General features: G+C 40.0%; 1 protein-coding gene across 10 annotated transcripts; it reads right to left on the reverse strand.

Moving 5' to 3' along the window:
* Window positions 1–2,100: 2,100 nt before the first annotated feature.
* Window positions 2,101–23,953, reverse strand: LOC117423704 (lisH domain-containing protein ARMC9-like). Of its 10 annotated transcripts, none has more exons than XM_058990401.1 (26): window positions 23,848–23,953; window positions 22,900–23,007; window positions 22,393–22,518; window positions 22,027–22,197; window positions 21,127–21,282; window positions 20,748–20,840; window positions 20,031–20,055; window positions 19,081–19,238; window positions 18,498–18,596; window positions 18,002–18,043; window positions 16,351–16,385; window positions 15,923–16,034; window positions 15,329–15,421; window positions 14,225–14,315; window positions 13,842–13,965; window positions 13,315–13,454; window positions 12,885–12,961; window positions 12,479–12,553; window positions 12,307–12,397; window positions 12,092–12,150; window positions 10,261–10,365; window positions 9,724–9,839; window positions 8,686–8,825; window positions 7,687–7,810; window positions 6,316–6,494; window positions 2,101–3,654 (listed from the first exon to the last, which is right to left on the reverse strand). In XM_058990401.1, exons 2-26 carry the CDS (start codon window positions 22,948–22,950, stop codon window positions 3,632–3,634), a joined length of 2,505 nt encoding a protein of 834 aa, XP_058846384.1. In that variant the 5' UTR covers window positions 22,951–23,007; window positions 23,848–23,953; the 3' UTR covers window positions 2,101–3,631. The 10 variants fall into 10 exon arrangements, with proteins under 10 accessions (XP_058846384.1, XP_033895690.2, XP_033895689.2 ...); XM_034039799.3 differs by having other exon boundaries at window positions 22,900–22,987; window positions 23,694–23,952; XM_034039798.3 differs by having other exon boundaries at window positions 22,900–22,999; window positions 23,694–23,952.
* Window positions 23,954–24,153: the final 200 nt, after the last annotated feature.

Raw genomic sequence — 24,153 nt, forward strand, 5'->3', positions numbered from 1 at the left:
CTTGTGTGAAATAGCTCACTCACAATGATTTCATGATAAATGGGGCTATTGTGTCCAATACCCTTTTAACTATAAGTTCATGATAAATGGGACCCTGGCGTGTGTATACATGACAACACTGACTGGACTGTACCAGCTGACCAGGAAAGCCAAAAGGAAGAAACATGCACACACCCCCCTCCCCACCCCCCAGTGCGTGCCCCTGGACAGACATGACTAATCCTTTATCTGTACCTAGTCTGGATCTCGACATGCATTTCCGACAATGAAATTACTACTAATATACAGTGTACCGGTACTTTGTTTCTGTTTACTGTAATACCCTGTACTTCCTGATGTCCCTTCATATCGGAACAATGTGCCGTGCAGAGTTAGGATTCGCAGCTGGTCAGACGGTAGGGATTTGGTGCCACGGACAGCTGTGTTTGTCGTCCCCACTCTCTTTTTAAGCACATCCCGTTCAGCAGACTCATAGCACAAGCTGTTTCCTTGCATTGTGCTGCAGCTTCGCTGACATTGGTGCATTCACACAACATCATGTTTATAAAAATATGTTTGCTGTGCGAGTGTCAATGCATCTATGATTTTACCTGCTGAATTGTGCAAATTGTGTTATAGGTTTCTAAAGATTGTCGTTAAAAACCACGGAGACTCTGGGTAGAAAGTATGAAAGAAAGTCATATACTGTCCCCCTCTCTTTCTTTCTCCAGCATTGTAATTTATTGACGCAATTGCCATGACAGCCCTTCAGACACGCTAGTAAAACAGCTCCACACAGACGTGTGACTAACCAATGCACGGTACAATAGTGTTATTGTCCAGTTTAAAAATGATGATGGCTGCTTATGCCCACCAGACTTTGGATTTAAGAAAGTACGGTTGGCTTAAGGTTGGTGTGATCAATAACGGGATCTCCCTGTCGTGAGTGCTGGTGCAGAAATGTGTCTGCCTCTCCATTTCACTGAGTAAAATATTTCCTGAGTGTCAATCCATTTCCCTGGAACTGATGGAACGCATTAGCAGCTTGTAGTGTTTTCTAGCAAAGCCAGTAATATACCTTCCGCTCTTCCGAGGCACTTCTACAGCCACACACTGGGTACGGTTTATGTCTCTGCACTATAGTTTAATGCCCAGGTGTTTTCATCACTCTGCACAGCTGAGAGGTTATTTAAAGAACACAGGAAGGAACCCAACGTGTGCAACAGGATGTGATTAAATTCCCCGATGAGAAAAACAACCTGTCATATGCAGAAGGTTTTGCTAAGAACCTTGGGTTAGATGATGCATCCAGGAAAACATGTCAAAACTGTTCTTTAGCAGAGCTGGCCCGTTATAAAATATGTTTGGTGGAAGCCTGTGGCTGAGGGTTGCACAAACTAGAAGACATTTTGTACATTAAAAGAATAATTTGTAGAATGTGCAAAATGAAAGATCACCCAGTAAAGTTAACAAACCAGAAAACAATCCTCGGACATGCAATTCAGGGCCTTGTTAGTCTTCTGAAATTGCTTATTTGTTTTTACAATTGGGAATGAAAAACTTAAAAAATTGGGCTCCTAACCTTTAAGAAAATCAATTTTCTACCACGGTATAACTTTATTGTGCCCAGTAACTTTGCAAGTTGCTGAAGACACACAACAAATCCAGCAACTGAAAGCCTGCCAACACAGTAACCTTGACATCTCCTTGGTAGCCACTTCTGAAAACAGTATGTTTTGGCTGATACTGCCACTTAGCATCAACTCTTTGGGCTATTCATATTTTCTTTTTGTGATAGATGAATTAAAGTTGGGTGTGTGTGTCAATCTTTTTCAGCCTGTTAATGAAGTCACCTACTGTATAGAACAGTCTTTAATTAAAAACACCTCTTGTGTATTGATCTCTATATGAATACTACAGAGGTCTGGGAACATCCAAGTACTTGGTCAGTTTAACTTGTATCTTGATTACATACTACTCAGAACTGTTTTTTTTTGTTTTTTGTTTAAATGTTAAGCCATCAAAGGTTTTATACCCCTTTAAAATCCCCAAACAATGTACATTGGGGCTACTTTTGTATCTGAACTGGTATTAGTAATAAAACTGACACACACAACATCGAACATTCAAAGAATTTTAGAATATTTAAATAAACTCTTATTACGGTTCATGTACAAAAATAACTAGACAATTTATGGCCATCAACATATAGCACAACACACAAAACTGAATAGAGTATTCTTCATAGAAAATATGAAGAGCACACAGGTTATAATTACATGCAGCACAGCAAAGGACAAAAAGGTTTCAAACATGATTCATTCACGCTTCTTTAAAAATGACATTTCAAAATGTGACAAACCAGCATTTTTAGAAACATTATAGTTTAATTTACTTTTTAAATATTGCAGTTTCACAAAATGTATAGATTATATGAGATTATATGCAATCTGTCCAAAACAACACCCATCTATTATTATGCAATTCTTACAGTGCTCTGAATGATCACATGGTTATGAAACAAACTGCATATTTGAAGATATAAAATGAACGCCATTGGCACCCAGGGTCTCAAGGGAACAATCCTTGTGCTTAAGCTGCGTTTACCACTATTCCCCAGAAACTCCGAGAGGTAACCGGGGCCATCTGGATGGAACTCAATGACTACTTCCCACATTAAAGGCGTGGTGAGCCCAGATGTGCCGGTCAGGAGAGCCACTGCAATCTTGTGATGCTGGCTACACTGCACCAGTAAGTAACATGGCCGAGTCACAAATACTCAGGGGGTAGCAGGAGAGTAGAACAGGAGCACTGCAGATAAACAGGAAACAACAATACCTCCCAATTCATTGTTATTTATGCAAATGCAGGTCAGAAACAAGTTGAGAAAGCTATGCCAGGTAATATACTTTAAGGGAATTTGAACCCTGTGCAACAACCAAATGACTATCTGGTTGCACTGGCAATCTATGGAGTACACAATACTACCACGAACTTAGATTTCTCTGCTCTGCCTCACGTTTGTGTGTGTGTGCAGTCGGACTGGTGTCCCAAATATAGATTATTAACTTAGAAATGTGCTTTAGTCTTTCTCTAAGGCTGTGAATTAAATGACAGAAAATAATTAAACAGAAAACAAGCTACTAATCCTGTGTTTTTTATTACTGGGAAATACCAACAAAATAAAATTAAGTTTTTTCTTCCTGCCAAGAGGACGTCCTCAGAAGCTCTTAATTGTATTTCTCGAGAATGGACCTTTTTTTTAATACACGGTTTCCCTTTACGATGTGGATTATATTCGTCCCCCTCTGTTTTTTCTTTTTGTAAGGGCGCGCTTCCATCTTGACAGGAGGTAGTATCTGAAATACAATCTGCTCCAAAGAATGACAAGATGATTCACCAGCATGAAAGCGTACACCTGCAGCGTTAACAGCAACAGAATAAAACGTGTCTGTTGCACTTATTGCAGAGTCTTCCATATTCCAGAATTACAGAGCAGTTCTGTGAGCAGCTGGAGCTACAATCCTGCGGATTGTTCCGCGCCTCAATGCTGCTAAAGTCTCTGCTGCTGTGATCTGGATGGTGTTACATGAAGCTGGATCAATCTCTGGAGTCTCGGGGTCAGCTGACTCCCGTGCCGAAAGGTCTGTTTTCACTTCCTGTATGACTGGCTGCCTGTGAAATAAAGAAAACTAGAAAATAAATGACTAAACGGCTCGTCAGGAACAAGGTAGCAGAAAGCCAAGAGTTTGAACCCTTACCAGCCTTTTTGTGATATAACAATGGGGTAATAATGCATTTGCATAATATAGCTACATGTTATGCAGTGTAATATACAAGGACGTCTAGATCAGAGGTACTCAACTCTGGCCCTTGAGATCTAATCCAGTCCAGGTTTTTACTCCAAGCAAGTTCTAATGAAGCTGCTAAGAGGCAATGAACTTATTTAGGACCTGCTTGGAATAAAGACCAGGACTGGAATGGATCTGGAGGGCCAGAGTTGAGTACAAGTGGTCTAGATAATAGTAGCAACAGGGTTACATATGAATAAAAAAAGTTTAGTCCCAATCTGAATGGATACGTGAAAGTCCCTTGTACTTCACAGTATTTGTAGGCATCCAGACAGCTACATAAATACATCCTTTAAGTAACCTTTTTGTGAATATTTCTGGGACTCAACTAATAAGCCATTTTCTATAACGAATATTTGTTTAAAAGTGACATTTAAAATAAAGTCTGACATATTGCGCCATGAAAAGTGTTTGCATGTCTGTAACATAATAATCTGCAAATTAAAGGAATCCTGTCTGGCATGGAAATAATTGCTAGGTATAGTAACAAGTGCTATAAACAAAAATAATGCCCCCCCCCCCCCCCCAGAGAACTTCACACAACACTAACGCAGTCCAAACTGTGCTGCAATATTATTCCATTCACATGGTCTCAAAATACAAAATTGTGTGCCCTTGTATAATCTGTATAACCTAGCATAGCTGACCTCAGAACTTATTTTTCCTCTCAGAGGAGCGGTATTGTTGAAAAAAAGAAAGAAAATGGACTGCCGCTTAATCACTGAAAACCATCTTACAAAAAGCCCTTTTGTTTTGTATTTGTTACACATCGACTCTTCCTTTTCAGCATGTGCCAGGAAAAAAAAGCTTTTTGGGAGAGGAAATAGCATTCAGCATTTGATTTGCAAAAAGCCACAGGCTCACAAGAACCCTTCCAAGGGATAGGAAGCAATGGCAGAACTGACGTCAGCAGTCCAGGGCACCATCCCGCTCGGATCTATCAAATCTGGCAGCCGAGCACTCTTTGTTATGACACCTGCATGCTTTGAAACGTTTCTATAAGCACAAAACAAAACAGCCCGCAGGCACCATAAATCTTCAAAACTGGGGTCATGTAAATGTATGCACTGTTTTTACAGGTACCATATGGATAACTGGGCTCATGTAAATGTATGCACTGTTTTTACAGGTACTATATGGATCTCAAGCCCCCCACTTGAGGAATTTCAGAAAACATTGGGTGCAGGGAACTTCCAGTCTTGCTTTGCCCTATAAAGCTTACATAACCCAGGGCCATTTCACCAGACTGACTGTTTTCTGACTCTGTGTCAGTGTGGCAGATTGAAACAAAGGGAGATGTTACTGTAAAAATACTGCTGTGATCTCAACAACTCTTGAACTGAAGCTTCCCATTTCTTTGGGCAGCACTAGCGACAAGAGAAATACACTGACTGTAGCAGCAGTCTTGGGCTAGGCCATGCTTTTAATCTTGCGGCTGGCAGGTAAATTGGGTGGTCAAGAGAAAAAATAATTAATCTAACACTAAGAATACCTCATAGATAATCCATTACAATTGGCACTATGGGGTACAAAAAAGTGTCACTGCATATTAATGAGGGTGGGAATAACACTGCTTCAGACATCGTGGTTGGATGATTTACACATTATATAGGTCAATAGAAAATTCTATGTTAAAATGCAATATATGCCTATATTATGAAGAATCAAAATATTATAAAGTGGTTCCTAATATGATATAGCAGAGAGTGTGCTTTAATATTTCAGAAAAATAGATGGAAATTTTCTAAAGTAAGCCATGGACTGTTCCCTGTTCCTGGCTTCTATCTCCAGCCCCAATTATGCTTTCGCACATCCACCATCTGCATCCTAGTATCATGGGTCAGAGTTACAGTGTGTGACTGGTATCTACTGCAGATCTCAATCATTCTGCGCCATTAAACTGAGTTGGAAGTACAAAGCATACCTTCACTACTGCCAAAATACAGCAGAATTACATTAATGCTGCATTACATAACATTATTGAACCCATTAAAGTAAATTACAGTATATTTTTTTATGTAGCAAAACGAAGACACAAACAGCACTCTGTTCAAAACATTTGCAGGTTGTAATGGCTGCAGATAGCAAGGGGATGGGACCAACCTTCTCATTCCTAGGTCTCAATACTAGCAGCATTTCGACTGGCTAAATTTCAACAGGCCAACACTGTACAGATCACTTCTTTAAAAAGGAGCAATGGGACGGAGTGGCAAGCTGGTACTACCTGGCAATTGTATTCTAACTAAGTACGCTCCGACTACAACCCTGAGAAGTGATCATTTTAAGACAGGTAAAAAAATCAAACAAGCAAAAAAAAATTGACACAGAAGTCACCTGAATTTTACAAGTGCTTGACAGTGATGAGGAGTGTTTTAAAACACATGGAACACTCTGTTTAAGCCTAACACATGGAACACTTTGTTTAATCCTAACACACGGAACACTTTGTTTGCTTCCTTTGCAATACCCCGATAAAAGTGCTTACTCTGTCTGCTCCTCTCAGAAGATCCTGCAGAGCTGGGCCGACTGGTCTGCTGTGGTCCAGACTGGGAGAACTGGGGCGCGATGGTCGGGGTCCGGTGCTTTCGGGGGCTTGGGCTTAAAACCTCAGGGGTCTGAGGGATCTTGGGGTGACTGGAGAATCCAGGGTTGTAGTCACTGTAACTAAAAAACACAATACATAATGCAGTTTAATATACATATATCCAATGTAATGTGGCTCTGCTGAATCTGCAGAACACTGCTCCCCCCACACCCACACCCAGAATATATATAAGCATATGGCAAAGCTTAACATGACTGCAAAACAGATGTCAGCACCACAAGAGATTTCTCTCCAGGCTGACTTTTGATCACAATAACATGAACCCCAATGAAACTCTGGCAGTGTTTTTAGCTTCACCATCGTTTTGGCAATCTGTTACAATTCCTGGTTAATGATTCAGAACTTAGGGCTACTCCTAGACCTGGGTGGTTCAAATTATACGTAATCCATCCCTGGCTTCAACTTTAATGGTTTTTGGCAGCAGCTGGACAGCAGATACTGGTGGCAAAAAAAAAACAACAATTTAGCTGTATCCACTTTGGCTGTTTGACAGCAGAATCTGTCTTATGTTAAATTACTTCTTTCCAAAATTACATCTTAATTTTCACTGGATAGCTATAAAAAATGGCTAATAGAGAACTAATAGAGAAAAAGGAAGGAGACTATAGATTTAAGCTTTTTTTGTTTTTTACAAAGATATGAGTATTATTGCGAGTCTAGTGGCATCACACTTAATGAAACTGGCTGTAAAGTCCATCAATATTAACAGAAGACCACTACGGGGGCACAAACGGCTTAAAGGATTTGCAGGCATTTAATGGAGCTCCTCTCTGGAATGCTGTTTTACTGATATTTAATCAACCTGCTCTGTACAATCCTGCTGAGTCAGAACAGACAGACGCTTCTCCCAGTTACTCGGACAAAAATGTGAGTACATGCGAAACTTGCACTCGATCCTCGTGGAGGGTTACACTATAATACAGGTTCAAATGTTGTGTGTAGTGTCTCAATTACAGTCTGGGTGGGAGGTGTGTTTTTTTGTTTTTATCAAACTGATCTTATCTATGCTCAGGATGACATCTGCACACAAACTTAACAGTGATTGATGAATTTCCCATAAGTGATTTATAATACGAAATATAGGAACGCTGGTCTGTGAAAAAAAAAAAAAAAAGTCTAGCTGCCAAAATGGATTAGGATTGATGACACGGTCCCTTTATCCCATAAACCTTTACAACCTAGAGTTTAATAAATGTACTACTAGGTGGCTCTATTATTATCTGAATTAGTGACTTGCTTTTGTTTGCCTACCTGATGGGATGTCCATTGTGCTCTACAGGTGCCTGTTTTGATACTGACTGGAGAGAAAAAGCCTCAAATTGCTGGTTAATCCCTGAACCCGGGGAGAAAAGTCTAGAGGCTTCTGTGTCCACGGCTACATGGGTAAAAAAATAAAAAGGTGTGAATGACAAGAGGCACAACTCTGCTTCGATACCTTTGCTAGGATTCGGAAGATACTGCTGTATTATTGTCATCAGAGAACTAACCGTATCCTAGACGCTGCACTTTATGTATTCCATTTTTTATTGTATTTACACAGATTGCATCAAGCTTCAGATCAATAATATGAAGCCATCAATTATCTAGAGCTATCAGTGTTGAAAGTATATGGCTTGCATGATAGACAAAGAAGTGTCAAATTAAGTATCTGCAGTAAATTATACAAAACAGTTATATATAAAATGCATCTTTTTACAATTATGGGCACTTGTAGAAGTGTACCACTGATTTGAATCCAATAAAAATATATATAAAAAAAATAAGCACACCTATTCAACTAGAGAAAGAGACTTGACAGATTTATATACAGACAGAACAAAACACAATACAAAAAAAAAAAATTCTGCATTCATTTTAAAAGTTAAATATTCCCTTTAAAGCCGCAAGGCCACATCAAAAGAAAATAAATCTCTTTGAAATAAATCTGAAAAGCAGTAAATCACAGCAAAAACATCTCTTTGGCATGGGTCTCACTTCAACACGCGGAAATGAAAACACTCTACCAGGGACACATGTGGTGCCGTTATTTAAAACATACTGTGTCTGGATAGTGGTACGCTTCCTCTTACGGAAACACCAATTCCTGTATTTTTGAGGGCAGGTTAAGGTATGCGACAGCAATCGCAACTCAACCATACGCTAATGATTATTCTCGGGGTGAATAACGTCACCGCTCATCACTGTCCTCGATTGCTTTCCCTAAGCGGTGCAGCACCCTCCACTCCCTCCCGCACCCCCAGCCACACTCACACATGGCAGGGCTGCAGTAGTCAGAGGTGTTGGGTCGACTTCCACTTTGCGTCGGTGGGCGAGCGCTGTGCCTCGACCGGGTGTCTTTACTTCTGTTTATGTTACTTGAGTAATGGAAATCACTGCTGGACCTGGATTCTCTAAAGAGATTGAGAGGAGAAACAAATTGAACAAACCATTGGGCATCATAAAAATATTACCTTCTTTAAAAACACAAAGTGAACCAACAATGCATTAACCTGAGGAGCCACTAAGCTTGCTCCAGCAACTAGAACGTTAAACCTCTTTTACTCAGGATTTTATTTCTCTAAATTTTATAAATGGAAAGAATGCTTTCCTCTATCACTTCCTCAATAGTTAGTCTTGTGCTGGATTTTATTTCAATGAGCTTTTACTGTTGAAAGAACCCGTCTTGCTACTACAGACATGAGACTTACTTATCTCTTTACCCACAGGGGAATACATGCAAACACAAAAAACCTAATCCTGATACACAAAACATTTCTCATTATTATGGAGCCCAGATTTCACAGACAGATAAGTACAGCGTTGTCTTGCTTTACAATTGTGTCATAACATTCCTTCTGGCTGCTGTAGTATTGACTTATCTACCCAAGCGGATAACAACACTTTTCAAAAGGAAGCCATGTGTCCTATCTGTTGGGGAAAAAAATCCAGCAGAACCTGGGTATGAATCCCAGTTTGGACATCGACTCGTTGTTGTACTTTAGAGGGAGTCGGTCGACTTCACTCTGCCTATTTGTCCCACCCCAGCAGGACCCCCTATCCTGGTTAAATAAATACATTTGAATTTTAAAAGTGATACAAAAACAGATCTGTCCCACACTAATCAAACTACTGCATACAGGTCATATGTTGATAATACCAAACCTACATTTAAAAATGAATGAATACTAAATTATTCAATTCTAGAGCGTAAACTCCCTCGTGAAAGAACAGTTTTCTGTAGCCGTGGAACTGGGTAATACCCGCTAGCCCTAAGACCCGTGGCAACTGTAGGCAGACAGGTGGACTCACTGTGTAAAGGTGGTCCTGTGGGAGCTGGGTGTGACTGGCCGCTGCAGTGGCTCGTCAATGATGTGGCTCAGGGCTGGTGCCATCATCCTCTTTGCCTTCACCATGTTAGTCATTATCTAGCAAGGGACAGTTAACAAACAAGCTTGCTACAAAACAAGCTGTGAACACCCATCTGAGCCTATCATGAGAAAAGAAGCTTGTGTCTGCTTGTTGAAAGCAGCCTCCTTATTTATATATGGGGGGGGGGGGGGGGGGGGAGCAGTTTCATTCAGATGCATTGATCCATTCAACAGATGAGATCCATCTGCCACCTAACAATCCTGCACCCTTGTTGTAGACACATTTGTACAATAGAACATACCAGTGCCCTGATACAGAGCAATAGCTGATCTTCAGAATAAAGTACTTTGGTCAGCTGTCTGGCTTCTTGGTGATAAACCTTAATAATGCTCCATTACTTGAATGTTAATTTGAGCCAGTTTCTAGTTTATCAAAGACTAATCTGTGGCTTGGCTGACCCACACAGACAGCACTTACTCCCAGGTACTCTGTGGTCAGCAATGTCTCTCCAGACAGTTCCCTGGGCTGGGGCTGAAGAACCTCCTCTTTGTCCAAATCTGCTTCCATCGCATCCTGATCTTCCTGTGAAAAACAGCACGTTATAGTTAATCAGAGTTGGGCCTGGTTAAGATGCAAGTCCTCCAAAGCCCACAATGTGGTTATAGGAAATGGTTCTGGTAGATCCATAGGAAGACAGAACAAAAACAATGATCAAGCTACATTCATACATCAACAAAGCTACCCTTCTACCCAGGATCTACTGAGTCAAGTCTAACAGCCATGCCAACACAGAGCATCAGAAACAGGGGGACCAATCTCAAACATACCTGCTGGAAGCAATGCCAGAAGATCCCTATTAACCTGTCCAGGACTTCAAGTTGACTTGGTTGGATTTTTGATTATGATTTTAATTTTAATGGAGAGTTCAAATTAATCATAAACGTGATGCTCAGCTGTAACAGCGTCACATTTGTCAGGCTTCAAGGGCCATTATCTATGCATGTTCAGTTTGGAAAGTGACGTGACTGCTTCTGCCCAAACGCTGTTTCGAATGGGTACGCTCAAAACTTCTCAAACACTTTGCAGATCCACAGAGTAAGGGCTTCTAGTCTCCTCAGTTGAATCTCATTTTAGGGCTAGCGCTCTACAGTAGCTTGGTTTACTGTGATAAAGTAGGTCAAATTGAAAATTGGCTGGCATAGATGCTAATAGTTGTTATTTTGAAATATTAGATGGTAATTGTGATATAGCAAATGTAATATTCTGTAGACCATGATGGAATGCTACATTGTTTGATAATCATTATTTATGACTGCCTGAAGCCTTAACAATGAAACTGTATGTCTTTCCCCTGAATAATATCAGATACCTGATCCTGTTTTTACTCTTTGTACCTATTTTGCCAGGGTTATTGATTGATAGTGTTTTAGTGGTTAGAGGTTAGATTATGTTTTTTTTACTGGATGACATTAAGAACAGTACTGACCTATTTCCTCTTGGAAACAAAGAGCCCATTATTACATACGTAGACTGCATATAGAATTATAACACACAAAATGCCTGACTGCTGGTAACAAAGCTGTGGAATTGTTCTGCCATCCATTCATACTGTGTGGCTCAATCCATTCACCTCTTGGATATACTTGAGGGTTTGTGCTAGGGATTGTCCATATAAAGTTTCATCACCATCTAGATTAGCTGTTACTAAGATAAAATCAACATTGCTGGAGGATATACATTCCTCTGGGAGAGATAATAAAAACTGTTAACAACAAAGTGCCATCAGAAATTTTTTGGTTGCTGAAAATACATAAAAATTGTACACAATTCTTATTTTTACAAATTTGAATATAGATTTTCTCCCCAATTTAAAACGACCAATCCTAGAGTCACCCCTGGTGCTACTTTTCGCCTACCTACCCGAGGACTGAAGCTGGGAAGGCCAGTCGCTTCGCTGGCCGATGGGGGGTTGCCACAGTGCAGTGAGGCTCAACAACCCCACACGATTCCCCCACCCTAACCCATATGGGCGCAAGGGCCAATGCAGCCCTCTCTGTGGAACCCCGGCCAAGATCGACAACCCAGCATGACCTGGATTCAAACCGTCAAGCTCCTGATCGCGTGACTCAACCTGCTCTCCATGGGGTAGTGCCGTTACTAGCCACTGGGCACCCATAACACCATACAATTTAATTACATATTTTGTAGCTTCTCTTTGCAAAATGTCTGGCAAAAAAACCACAAAAAAACCCCACAACAACAACATCTTACTTTGCACAACAGAGTCTTTCACAACAGCTACACCTACTTCATCATCTTCATCTTCATCTTCATTGTCCGAGTCAACTCCATCTTCTGAAACTTCCTCTGGAAAAAGAAAGCAGAAAATAACTCCAATACAGGCACAAAGGCAAAGTCAAGAGAGTTGTGTTTTTAACATAGATTTCAAACAATCTGGAATTTGCGAACTTTATTTGTGATTAATACGACTGCACGTGAACCAGAACTGGGATGTTTAGCAACCTGAATTGAGCTGCTTGATGATAAACTCAATCTGCCTATTCATCTCAGCGTTCCCTTCCTTGCTGAAGCATCTCAGGAGCTCTTCCATTCCCTGCAACAAAGATAAATGAACTCAGTAAAACGGCCGGGTTCCAGATAAGAGATTGTGTGGCAGTGCTGGTGTGTTTCTCACCATGGCTCTTGCCTCCTCCCGGACTGAAGGAATAGCGAGAATGCTGTAGAGCGCTCCATTCACATAGGGGCGAATCTAATCACATTAACAAAAATTAAACAATGTCAAGGCAACCGACATGGACGTTTTTTCCATTTGCAAGTGGCTTTCATAGCGGACACTTGAAAGCATGGGAGTTCAATACCAATGACTGAAAGCAGGCCAGGTTTTTGCTTAATAACACAGAGTACTTTACACACAACCTACATGTGTTTGTTTTGTTTTTAAATCATAGCTATTCTTGCAACCACAGCTCTTCTTAGAAAACATGATGTTTTAACCACCCATTGAGGTGAATACAAACTCGTCTAACCCATTCCAATTCAGTGTGTCTCTTGCAAAAAAACATTATCCATGTTCCAGTTACCTCATGGTTATCGTGCCCCAGAAGATCAGACAAAACCTTCAGCACGTGTGCAGCATGTTCTGCACACTTCTTCTTTCCTGTATTTATTTTAAATTAACAAAATATTAAATGGTCAAGCAATAAATAAACACTTTAAAAAGCAAAAGTAGTTAGGGTTACTATAATCACAGTGTAATCAAGTTATGGTAGCAGTCTTGCTTTAACAAGCAAGATTCCAAATTTAGGAACTGTTGCTAGTCAATACTGTATGATTAATATAGTAATGAAGTTTAGGTGTAGCCATCCAAAATAAAGATGTCCTACTGTATGAATGGCTGCACCTCAACTTTCCTCTACATGTAAAACCACAGTATATTCTCACCATAACCCAGTGCCCTGCATTCCCCCCATGTGGCTGAATGCTCTCATTGTGTGCAGTATGACACAGTACCTGCTGTCCTGAGGCACAGGTTCATCAGCAGAGCCACAGCGTACTCCAAGGTGTAATCGGAAAGGCAGTCTGCATCCTCCAGCAGATTCACCAGCCACAGTATAATCTCTCCCCTGATCATAACAGACTGCAGACTGCGCCTGTAAACAATGTTATTTAAATACGTTCTCAAGGTCAGCAAAGCCGGGTTTGAAATGTGTTAAACTCCACATTTGTAAACATGTCAATTCAGTTCCCTCCTCCTGCTCTTTCATCATGCTATGATGCTGTTCAATTGCTAGGTTTCAGAATCCTAGAACCACTTATTTCTTATGTTACTTTCCCCTGAAGAAGCTCACAAGGAGAGAGCTTGGGAAGACTCTCTTCCTTATCTTCTATTTCGATGCTGCTTATATACATTGAAAAATATATACATTTATATACAGCATTTCTATCCTAGTGGTGTCAGTGCATGCAAGCAGAGGAGAAGCAGGAGTCTCTTCTTCCAACAGTGCTCAGAGTTCAGTTCTAGCAGCTGGTCTAATTACCGTAGGCTTAGCTTCTGCAGCGCACCCAGCACATTCTCCCTTGAGAGCGAATCCTTCTCCTCTGCCTTAACCGTGTTCTCCAGCATGGTCAATAACATGGGGCTCTGGGACAGATACATGCGTCCTGGGACAGCAACACACAAAAAACAGACTTAAAAGCTACAGAAACACTTCAACCATTTCAAAACCCAAAGCTCATTAATAAGCAGCTTGTTCAGTCTTTCGGTTAGTAATATCCGTGTTTTTAACACTACCTTGCTCTTATTGTATTACTTGTATTGTAACACTTGAAATGTATTTGCTTACGATTGTAAGTCGCCCTGGATAAGGGCGTCTGCTAAGAAATAAATAATAATAATGTGGGAATTGGGAAATGGGGTTACCGTCTGCGAGTGAGGCAAAAGCGTTGATCAGCCGTGCCATGTACTGTCGGACAACCTCGCTCCTGGAATTTAGCAGCTGAAGTACATTTCTCTGTGAAGCAAAGGAAGGCAACAGAACAGTGAAAAGGTTCAAATTGGATTATTTCTAAACAGCCAAATCAAATGTATACAAAACTTGAAATAGAATGGTAAGACGACAAATGCAGAACAGAAGCTAAAACAGAAACTAAAGTAGTTAGCATGCCATCAGAACACACACACAGATATCGCTGCTATTTTCACTCAGACACAAGCTCTCTTGAGAAAGGAAGAAACATTGTGAAGCTTGTTAGTCAGCTCCAAAACTACTGTATACTTGTATTTTTTTCCTATGACTCAGAATCCTGTTTCCTATGAATGGTTTTTTTTTTTTGTATCTATAGTACACATTTGCTTTGTTATATAATATTTTAAAACCATAAAAGCAGCGCAGATACAATCACACATAACCGAACTTTACAAAAGTTAAATCTGTTGTCTTATAATACATCATACACCTTGTGAAAAATGAATGGCAAATATGCTTGTAAATAGAAGCACCGTTACCTACTGATAAACCGGAGCTTTACAATTTCAAAATGCCATTTAAAATAAATACATACATAATCAAATCAATCTTATCTTCATACTAAATACCATTCAGGTTAATTGATTTAGCTAGAATATTATTTAGAATAGTTCAGATCTGTCAATCCATTTGCACGTTCATCACAGGATGGGGTGGGGTCTTTATTAATCAGATTGAGTTTATTCTTTAAAACAATGAAAACCACTTTCTGTTTCTGTTTTACATTGGTGTTCAAGGTGTACACTAGAACACTTCCAGGTTTCCTTAGTAAGCAGATAATTTCCCTTTGATCAAAACAACAAACTTCACTAGACTGCCACATCCCTTGTTTACTCTCTTTACTCTTTCTTTGTTTAAATCCAATGTTGTATGTCAATTCTGTTTAACTGAGCTGTGCAATTTGCCTTGCTGCTCCTGACTTTGGGGGTATCATCTATCTCGCCTTGAAATCAGCCTGGCTGTCTTGTAACTATGTAACCTGTTCCAGGTTTGCTAACCTGGTGGTTGCTGTGGCAGTCAAGTAGATCGTTGCCGATGTAAGCCTGCAGGACAGTCTCCCTCTGCTCTCCATGGAGTGATCTGGTTAATCTCTAAAGAATTAAAAATGTTAAATGGTTTCGATATGCAACGTCAGTGCTACTCCACTGAGAACAATCTCTGAAGGGTGTGGTAACAGTTTGTAACAAGCATTATAAAAAGGACAGACTTCTTTATGCAGAGTATTCATGTAAAATAAATAAAAACAGGTACAGGCTCTCTGCTGGATCTCTATGGGACTAATGTCAGCAAGGGACCTCTACTGCCCTAGGAAGCATTCAAAAGGAAACCCAGGACTACATCACTGCAATGTGTTTCTGAACCAAGGGCAGACAAAAATGTATTTAAATACATCAACTTGTTGAATTCAGATCTGGTGAAACCATTTTTGGTTCAAATGTTTCTGAAAAATTATTTCTCACAGGGTCAAAGCAGACTCATAGAAGTTCTTGGCTGTTTTTCTGTGCAAAATAACTTGAATCACTGTCTAAATATTCAGTCATTACTCCACCTCTTATTATTTCTGGCACGTCCCCAGAAAGAGGCAAACTCACCCAGCGAAGCGCCTGCAACAGCAGGGCCTTCAGATGATCGGTGCCGTAAATCAGGTCTTTCTTCAGCTTCTTGTAGGCCAAGGAGGGCAGCAACGGCACATCTGTGGACTTCCTAACAGAAATAAACACAAATGTGTTAATAGGACTGCATTAAGACTTGTTCAGGGCACCCGATTTCATAGCCTTGCCGCACCTTCCCAATGCCGGACTTCTGCAGGAAAGAGATCCACACATTGATTTGAAAAAAAAGGTTTTCGAATCAATATCCCTTTTCATGGATTAGAGTTTAATTAAACTTTTAGTACATTTCTTACTCATTTGAAAAATCTCAGAATTTACTTTACAATAGCAAACCTCTCTTCCAGGGTGATCTGGCTGTCGGATTCAGAGGACATATTTAAAAAAAATAAAACAACAAGTCTACTTACGGAGGGGCAATGGATGCTCTCAGCATGGACGATGCCTGGATAAACAACACAGAGATTGCATGAGATTAGTAACTATTAGTAACTTGGAGAGGCTTCCATTCAGAAGAGCTACTAAACTAAGCATAAACTGATAACAGACTAAATGAAATACAAAAGTTCTAAAAGTGTTATAACTATAAACAGAAGATCAATCATATGTTCTTTATTCTTTTGTTGGTTTGACCGTGAAACTATTCTGCAACAGTAGAAAAGGAACAGTTATGGTGCCAATGCACTCCTGCGATGAATTGCTCAATAAAACACTTTTGCAAGATGCGATTTACTTTTAAGGGACTCAAATATTTAATATATTGTTGCTGTTGTATCATAAATCAACAGTAAAACAATACAAATTTAATCTTTCAACAATATGTTTCCTTATACGGCCAAAAACTTACCACGACTACCCCCCTGGAAACAATGAAAACATTTAGGGAAGGGTTAAAGGGACAGCAAACTTGCCCCCTGGGTACATGCTGAACTGCCTTTCATGACCATGCAGTAAGTACACAGTATTGCACAGGACATGTGTAACCCTTGCTGAGCATTTCCCATGAAGCACAAAGTTAAACTACAGTATCCCCATTCCTCACCCGGAGACATAGACACAGAATTAAAAGTATATATTGCATGCTGTATACAGATTTCAAAGGTGACTGTAGGGGGGCACCAATTCCATCTCCAGGTTTACAATGGATCCAAGAGACAAAATTGTGTAGCAGTCTGGGCTACCCCTGGTTTTACAAGGTTTACATTTTCCTCGCTGTGGCTTAGTCTCCCAGTAAAACTTGCAAAGGGCTCAGACTGCTGTGTGATGTGTCTTTCAGGGTGAAATTGAAGACTCCCAATGGAAAGCCATTCCAGCTTTTGAGCTCACTTACAAGTAAGGCTCTCATGAAAACCTGGAATGGCTCAAACATTGCAAAAGTTCAACAAAGCTTATATACAAATGATGTTGTTGAAAGAAAGGAGATACTGCAATTCGGAGCATTGCATGCAGGCCCATATAAGCACATTAGTGCCCTAACCTTGTATTAGTCTTCTTTAGTCTTAAGCCATGCTTGCAGGTGCCCTTTAGATTGTCTTGCAAAAAGAATGAAACTGAAACTGACTACATTTGCGTCAGGGTGCACATTGGGGCTGATGATCCACTGAACATGCTGTGCCTTGAAGATCCTACTTTGACAGGAAACCTCATAAAGGGGGCCACTTTTCCACAGGTATTTCAGTTCACAATGTTCCCTCTATAGTAAAGAATGGCCCCATTTATCAAGGCAGTTTGCTCAAGGGTCCAATTTGCACCATTTTGTGTGAAAGGAAAACGCGACGGCAGTGTTGCCGGTAGGATATTAAATGAACCTCCTGAGTTTCTCAATACTGTTGTAACAAGCCAGTTTGATTTGCTTTAGAAATCGCACACTGGAGGAAAAACAGCTTTGATAAATAAGGATCTTAGATTGTGAACAATTTTTATTCAGGCTCCCAGGCAGGTTTAAGCATTGCCCAAGAGTTGGGTACTGGATAAAATGTGAGGGGTTTGGACAGAGACGCGGGATGGCAAAGTGCAAGCAAGACAGGGTAAGGGGAAATTTAGAAACTGTAGGTAACTTACATATCCACCATCATTGTCATAAGGGCTCATAGAGTAATATCCCTTTAAGGATAGACATTCACAAAAAAGAATAGTGATATAAGATTTTAGATAAATACAAATGTTTTTAAAAAAAATCTTATAGAAGTAAGAAAGCCAAAATAAAACCACGCCTGCTATTCCACAATTCCTATGCTGTGAATACAAGTTTGTCTGGGGTAACTAAAAAAACCCTGCAATTCGCCTGGAGGAAAGAGGCAGTGAAATAGATTTGTTTCCACCCAAACAAACAGATTAGAAATTTCACAAGGGCAGAGAAAAAGTAAACTGTCTTCCAGATCGTGCCTCTGATCTGGGCTTTATTGTTAATCTTAAAAAGATATAATGTGATAAATGCATCAGAGTTTTCCCCTTGAATTCCACTCCAACTTCTTTCTTACATGAAACCAGATTAGGAAAATGCTCCTGTTGTGATGTAACTGTTACATCGCAAGTACTAAAAACGCTGTACACCTACCGTCCCAGGCCTCGTGAAGTCAATGCTTTGGGCCGTGCTTTGTCTCATCTGATTGCTAAACAGACGCGCATAGACATTCTGGAGATATTCAGGTGTGATCTGGCAAGGAGAACAAGGCAGAGGGTTAACATCCACAAACAACACAGACCTTCTGAACTAGGCTTACAATAAGGTCCCGGCTAGTACAGTAACTTCCAGAAAAAGACCATCCTGGATCCTGGGTTGCTTTTTGACCTTGAAGCAACACAGAATGCAATCTACAGATCTACAGGCACCTGGGGATCACATGACGATACAACTCTCATACAGGTGTCTATTACATGAGTCTGAAATATCAGAGTTTCCCAGACATTTTTATCATGAATGCTGTAGCTGCAACAGAACAAGAGAATAACCACCCACTGTATACTTTCATAGCAGCAGGTTGACCTTCCTTCACTAGCCTGAAAGCGTACTATAGCAGCTATAAAGACAAAAACAGACTGGTGTTTTCCAATGACTCAGTTAAAGATCTGTAGAAGCCCCACACAGGTGAGTGCAGGAGGTACAAATCGTTTTGAAGTGCAGCAGACACTCAGCTTACCATTCTGCCGTTCACGGTAGCCTCCAGCGAGTCCACCAGCTCTGCGGTGACCCCGATGAGGTTGTGGTAGTCGGCCTGCATCTTGTTGTACTTTTTCATGTAGGTCGCAGCTTTCCTCTCCGCCTCCAGCAACTGCTGTTGCAAACTGTTCAGCGCCTCTGTGGCAGACAACGACACAACAGAGTCAATGTTCAACTGGAGGATTAAGAAGGATACGCATACAACAAAAACATCAGGACACCACTCTGAATGACGTCTACTAGGAGGCAGAGCGAGAGAAACCCAACTTCAGAGGACACCCAAAAACCACAAGGTGGATTTAGAGTGACATGGCAGAAAAACATATTTACAACACAGTAACAAAGACTGTCAGATGAAGGCATAAGACAATGGGCAACAATGGTCAGATCCTGTCGCTAAATGTCAGTGGCTGCAATATTTGTTGATACCTAGTCTAGGGGAATGGCGTCCTTCAATTTGGATTTGAATATTTTTTCCACCCTGTACACCAGGATGAATGTGACCCAGATAACCTGGCGAGTATAATCAAAACTAAATTAAATCTTGAAGCATGGTCCTAATAATAAACCTCTTAATGACTTCTAAGAGGGGTTCTGGGTTTCATTTAAAAGGCTAGGTGATGCAAGTGCTCATTAAGAAAAGATACAGGAATCCCAAATTAAGGTCCATCAAATAATCCTATAAATTACTAAATCATTTATACATTAAGGAGGAGACTGGAATGTCTTTACTTTACTTCTACTTAATAAAAAAAAAAAAATGCAACAATTCCCCACAATGTGCAAGGGCAGTATGAAAGAGCCTTTGCCCATCGATCTAAAAACTTCTGGTATCCAAAGCAACTGATTGTGGTGTCTTGACGTCATTTGTTTTACAGCTGTTTGCTAATCCTGTTGTAAAGACACACTCTAGTAAAGCAACCTTATTACCTTTATTGCCTTGCCCGTTCTCCTTCTGTGGTTTTGAAGTTAAAGGAAAGCTCAAAGCACTCATTAAGTCAATATTTCACAATGCACAACCCCACTGTACATCTGAGTGCTGACCTTCTTAACTGGTCCAGCCCATTCCTTTCAGCATTTTAGTGACAGTATGTCGTGTTTTATGAATGTCAAGAGATATAGGTACATCAAATAAATCATATATGACTCAAGTGTGCCTTTTCCAGACAGATGTTTAGCCTTCTCTAAAGCAGAGACACATTCACCAAGTCAAGACTGCACCTACTAGCGCACCTACCTATGGAGACTTCTGATCCACCACCATGCAATTTTAATAATCTGTTCTAAAGCACCTGGTTGATTCTAACAGACATATTGAGCGTTTAGTCCAATGATCTTTTTAAAGATGTTTTAGAATTGAAAGAGCACATGAACAGTATTATGAACATCCAGGAATGCAGCCCTATTAAACTAACGTTGCTGCTACATGATCAGGGAAGCCTCAGTCTTCTTACAGTAGAAGACATTTCATTACCATAATTGGCTTTTATAACACTACTTACAGGATTACATCACATAAAATATTAACAGTGTTTAACCAGGCCAGGAAAATAGGGAAAACAAATGTGTACAAATGTGCCTAGATACGTAAATGTATTTTTACCACAGTAGTTAACTCAGTGTTAGTGCTGTCCCAGAGAAGGATACATATAGAGTGAGAAGCTTTGGAGTACTGCAGGCTTTCAGTGTCACAGAAAGGAATGATTCCAGTCTCCTCTTCAACTCAGGAGTCCAAGATTCCTATAGAAAACAACAGGGTTTGCTGATATTGCGGCTTTACCTATTCACACTGTGAAATAACTTAGAATGGCCACTTACAACAAGTTGCATCAATGGTTGCTACAACAATTTGCCTGAAAGTTGCCTTGTGTTTCATGTGCTTCCATACTATGCCCAGATGATCAATCATGATCAAACGCAAACATGCTGTCAAGAACGAATGGTACAGGCAGAGCTATATTTACAGCCAGCAGTGTCCTTTCTTGTGCTTGCGGTTCTCAGCTGTTGGGAAGTGTTAAAGACGTACCTGGAAGAGTTCCTTGAAGGAGGGGTGCACTGTGGGGTTGGGTACGAAGGGCAGGGCGTAGAACGGCAGGAACTCTGTGGTCTGGCTCAGTGCTGCTCCTCTAGTCTCCAGGTAATGCTTAAAGTGAGTGATCCTTTCATCCAAATCCTCCCTGTCCTGCACAGGGAACAAATGCATTGGTACTTTTTAATTTGCAACACTCTGCACTGATGCACTATTTCACCTACATGCAATGTTATTTTTTATGCTTTTATGATTGAGAATAAAAGTAATGCAAGTCAAACTGGAGTCTGCACCACAGTTTCTATCGAGAAAGTGAAGTCAACTCAAAAGACGAAAAATATGCTCACTCTGCAGAAGTTTTTTGAACAGAAAGCTCAGTGTTAAAAATATAAAAGAAAGGGTTTTGAACTAGATTTTCAAAGAGGATATGTAATATGCAGCTTCATCGTGCGTCCACTGCATCAATATTGGAGCAGACTTTTAGCTGTATTTTCTGTATAAAGCAACTGAGACACCTGGTGGCTACACAGGTTGTTTTTCCATTGTCACTCAAGAGCCACACTATCCATCTTTAATTGAACTTTAAGATAGAAGGGGGATCTGTAAGTGTCAGAATTCCCCCTGCACACCCACAGTGCTAAATTACATCTAGAAAGGCTAATGGAATGGATCATATACAGGATAAGGCTCCCGTCATTTTTCATGCATCTACAGTGCTACCACTAGGGGGAGATCACACTCACTTTAAAACAATGCAATGTTGCAAATTACATATGACGCTACCTATGTTGATATGGAAAACGTTAGAAGCACAGCGATCTGGACAAGGTAAGCAGGTAACAGTAATTGTGATTGTGCAAGCAATACAGTGTATGGTATATGTGAAATATGTCTTACAAGCTTCCCCAGGGAATTTTTCAGAGGGTAGATGGCAAAGTGTACGTGCAGATAGAACTCCAGCTTCTGTGCGAGAAGGTCACAGTCTCGAACCTGAGCTGGGACATGCTCTGCCCACAGGTCCAGAAACACCTTCATATCTCCATCTTCAAACGAGGTAATCATGTCCTTCTGCTCAGCACCAAAGAAACATATACTAGTGAAGTCTCTGATATAATCTACTTAAAGAACCAACCGCAGGACACACAAGTGTGCAATTCAAAGAAGCTAATCTGATCACCAAGAAGAAGATCCGAAAAGAGTTATTCAGATTGAAATGTTCTATATCAGTAACTGTGATGCGTCATATGATGGGGGGCTCCTTACCTGAATAATTAAGGTTTTAGAATCCCGTAAGACATTTCTTGCACTTTTTGGAACAGGCTTTCCTTTACTCTTGCATTCTTTCTCAAAAACTTTCACAGTTTCTTCCAAATCACCAAACGCTAAATACTTGAAATACAGAGGGGAGAAAAGAAAGTGTCATGTGTTTTCAAATTATTGATAAGATAAAATGTTGCCATAAGCTCTTTACACCAGAAAACAATTTGATCAGTTTTTGTTAGTAAGCTTACAATAAAATACACAAGGTTAATTAACTTACATTAGGTTTGTTAAATTAACAGTTTAAATGGTGCAAAGACGGATACACTTCCTATGTATCAGAGTATGACAAGTTGTAATGGTGATATTACACACTACAACAGCAGGAACACCTCATTATTTATAAGATGATCAATATTTAACTTATTGTAAACCACCTTATGTGACACTGTGATATATGATTCATTTAGTCAGTGTGACAGAAGGAACACCAGCTTTCAAATCACCTACCTCCTTAACCAGACCAAGGAGGTCCGATTCATATGCCAAGACATCCCCCATTGTCAAATGTGTCTGTGCGCTTTCATATCCAAAGATTCTGGAATTGAGCCTACAAATCTTACTCAAAAAAGCATTAGATTTAAAGCAAATCAAAACACACACACTGATGATAGCTGCCTGCATGTGTCGGTCAATGATACAAAACATTTGTTATGCATACACAAGGGCAAATTACATTTTGTTTGGCCATAATTTCGCTAATTGTACATACAAAAACATGTGCATTTAAAATGTTTATAAATGATATATATATATATATATATATATATATATATATATATATATATACACACACACACACACACACACACTGTATATGTTTTTTTTTCCAGAGAAAGGATATACATTGAATGGTTCCTGACGCAAACGTACTGTAGTTATTTAAACAATTCATCTTAAATATGCTGTAAAACAAACACGAATATATGTATTTTAACCAATTAACGTCAATGGATCATGCAAAGGGGGATTTAATTCTAGTAAATCACTTGCAAAACTATATAACAAATCTGTCAAGTAGTCGTAGCTAAACTGCTAATCAAGGCGGTTTGGTATCATTGAAGAAAACGCATTCAATAAAGAAACATTGCTGTATTACTTGAAGGTTTAGAAGCAACACAGTCCACTAAAATGAGACATTATTTTCGTTTTTCTCTGAACGCAACCAACCAACGAGAAGGCCCCCTTTAACTGATAAATGCAACTATGCACGTTTCGCCTTGACATAAAATGTCCAATCTTACCGCGTAGAAGGAAATCAAATCCTCTCCTGTTTTATCAACATGACGTTATTAAATGTCCTTACTTCTCAGAATAACAATATTACATTTCATAGATATTTTAAATCCCGCCGCAAAAACGTCGGTTGTTTATTCCGCGTCCTAACAGCAAACATACCAGGAAGACGCTTCCAGGTGACGCCAGGCAACCGAGACCAACCAGCTGCCGGATAACAGACGCTCTTAGCAACGGTGCAGCAACAGCGCTACCAGCGGTGAGTGGTGGTAACTACAATGTAGTAAGTTTCTGATCAATGTTGCAACTAATTAATGAACCTACTTGTCTGTACCGTGTCAACCTAATGGTAATTTAAAAAGACAACTTGAGTTGATACATTAAAAAAAAAAAAAACACGTAAACAATGTTTTATTTATGATTTGTTAAGAACATAACAAAGTTTACAAACGGGAGGAGGCCATTCGG

The sequence above is a fragment of the Acipenser ruthenus genome, chromosome 17 (genome assembly GCF_902713425.1).
Source record: "Acipenser ruthenus chromosome 17, fAciRut3.2 maternal haplotype, whole genome shotgun sequence".
NCBI lineage: Eukaryota > Metazoa > Chordata > Actinopteri > Acipenseriformes > Acipenseridae > Acipenser > Acipenser ruthenus.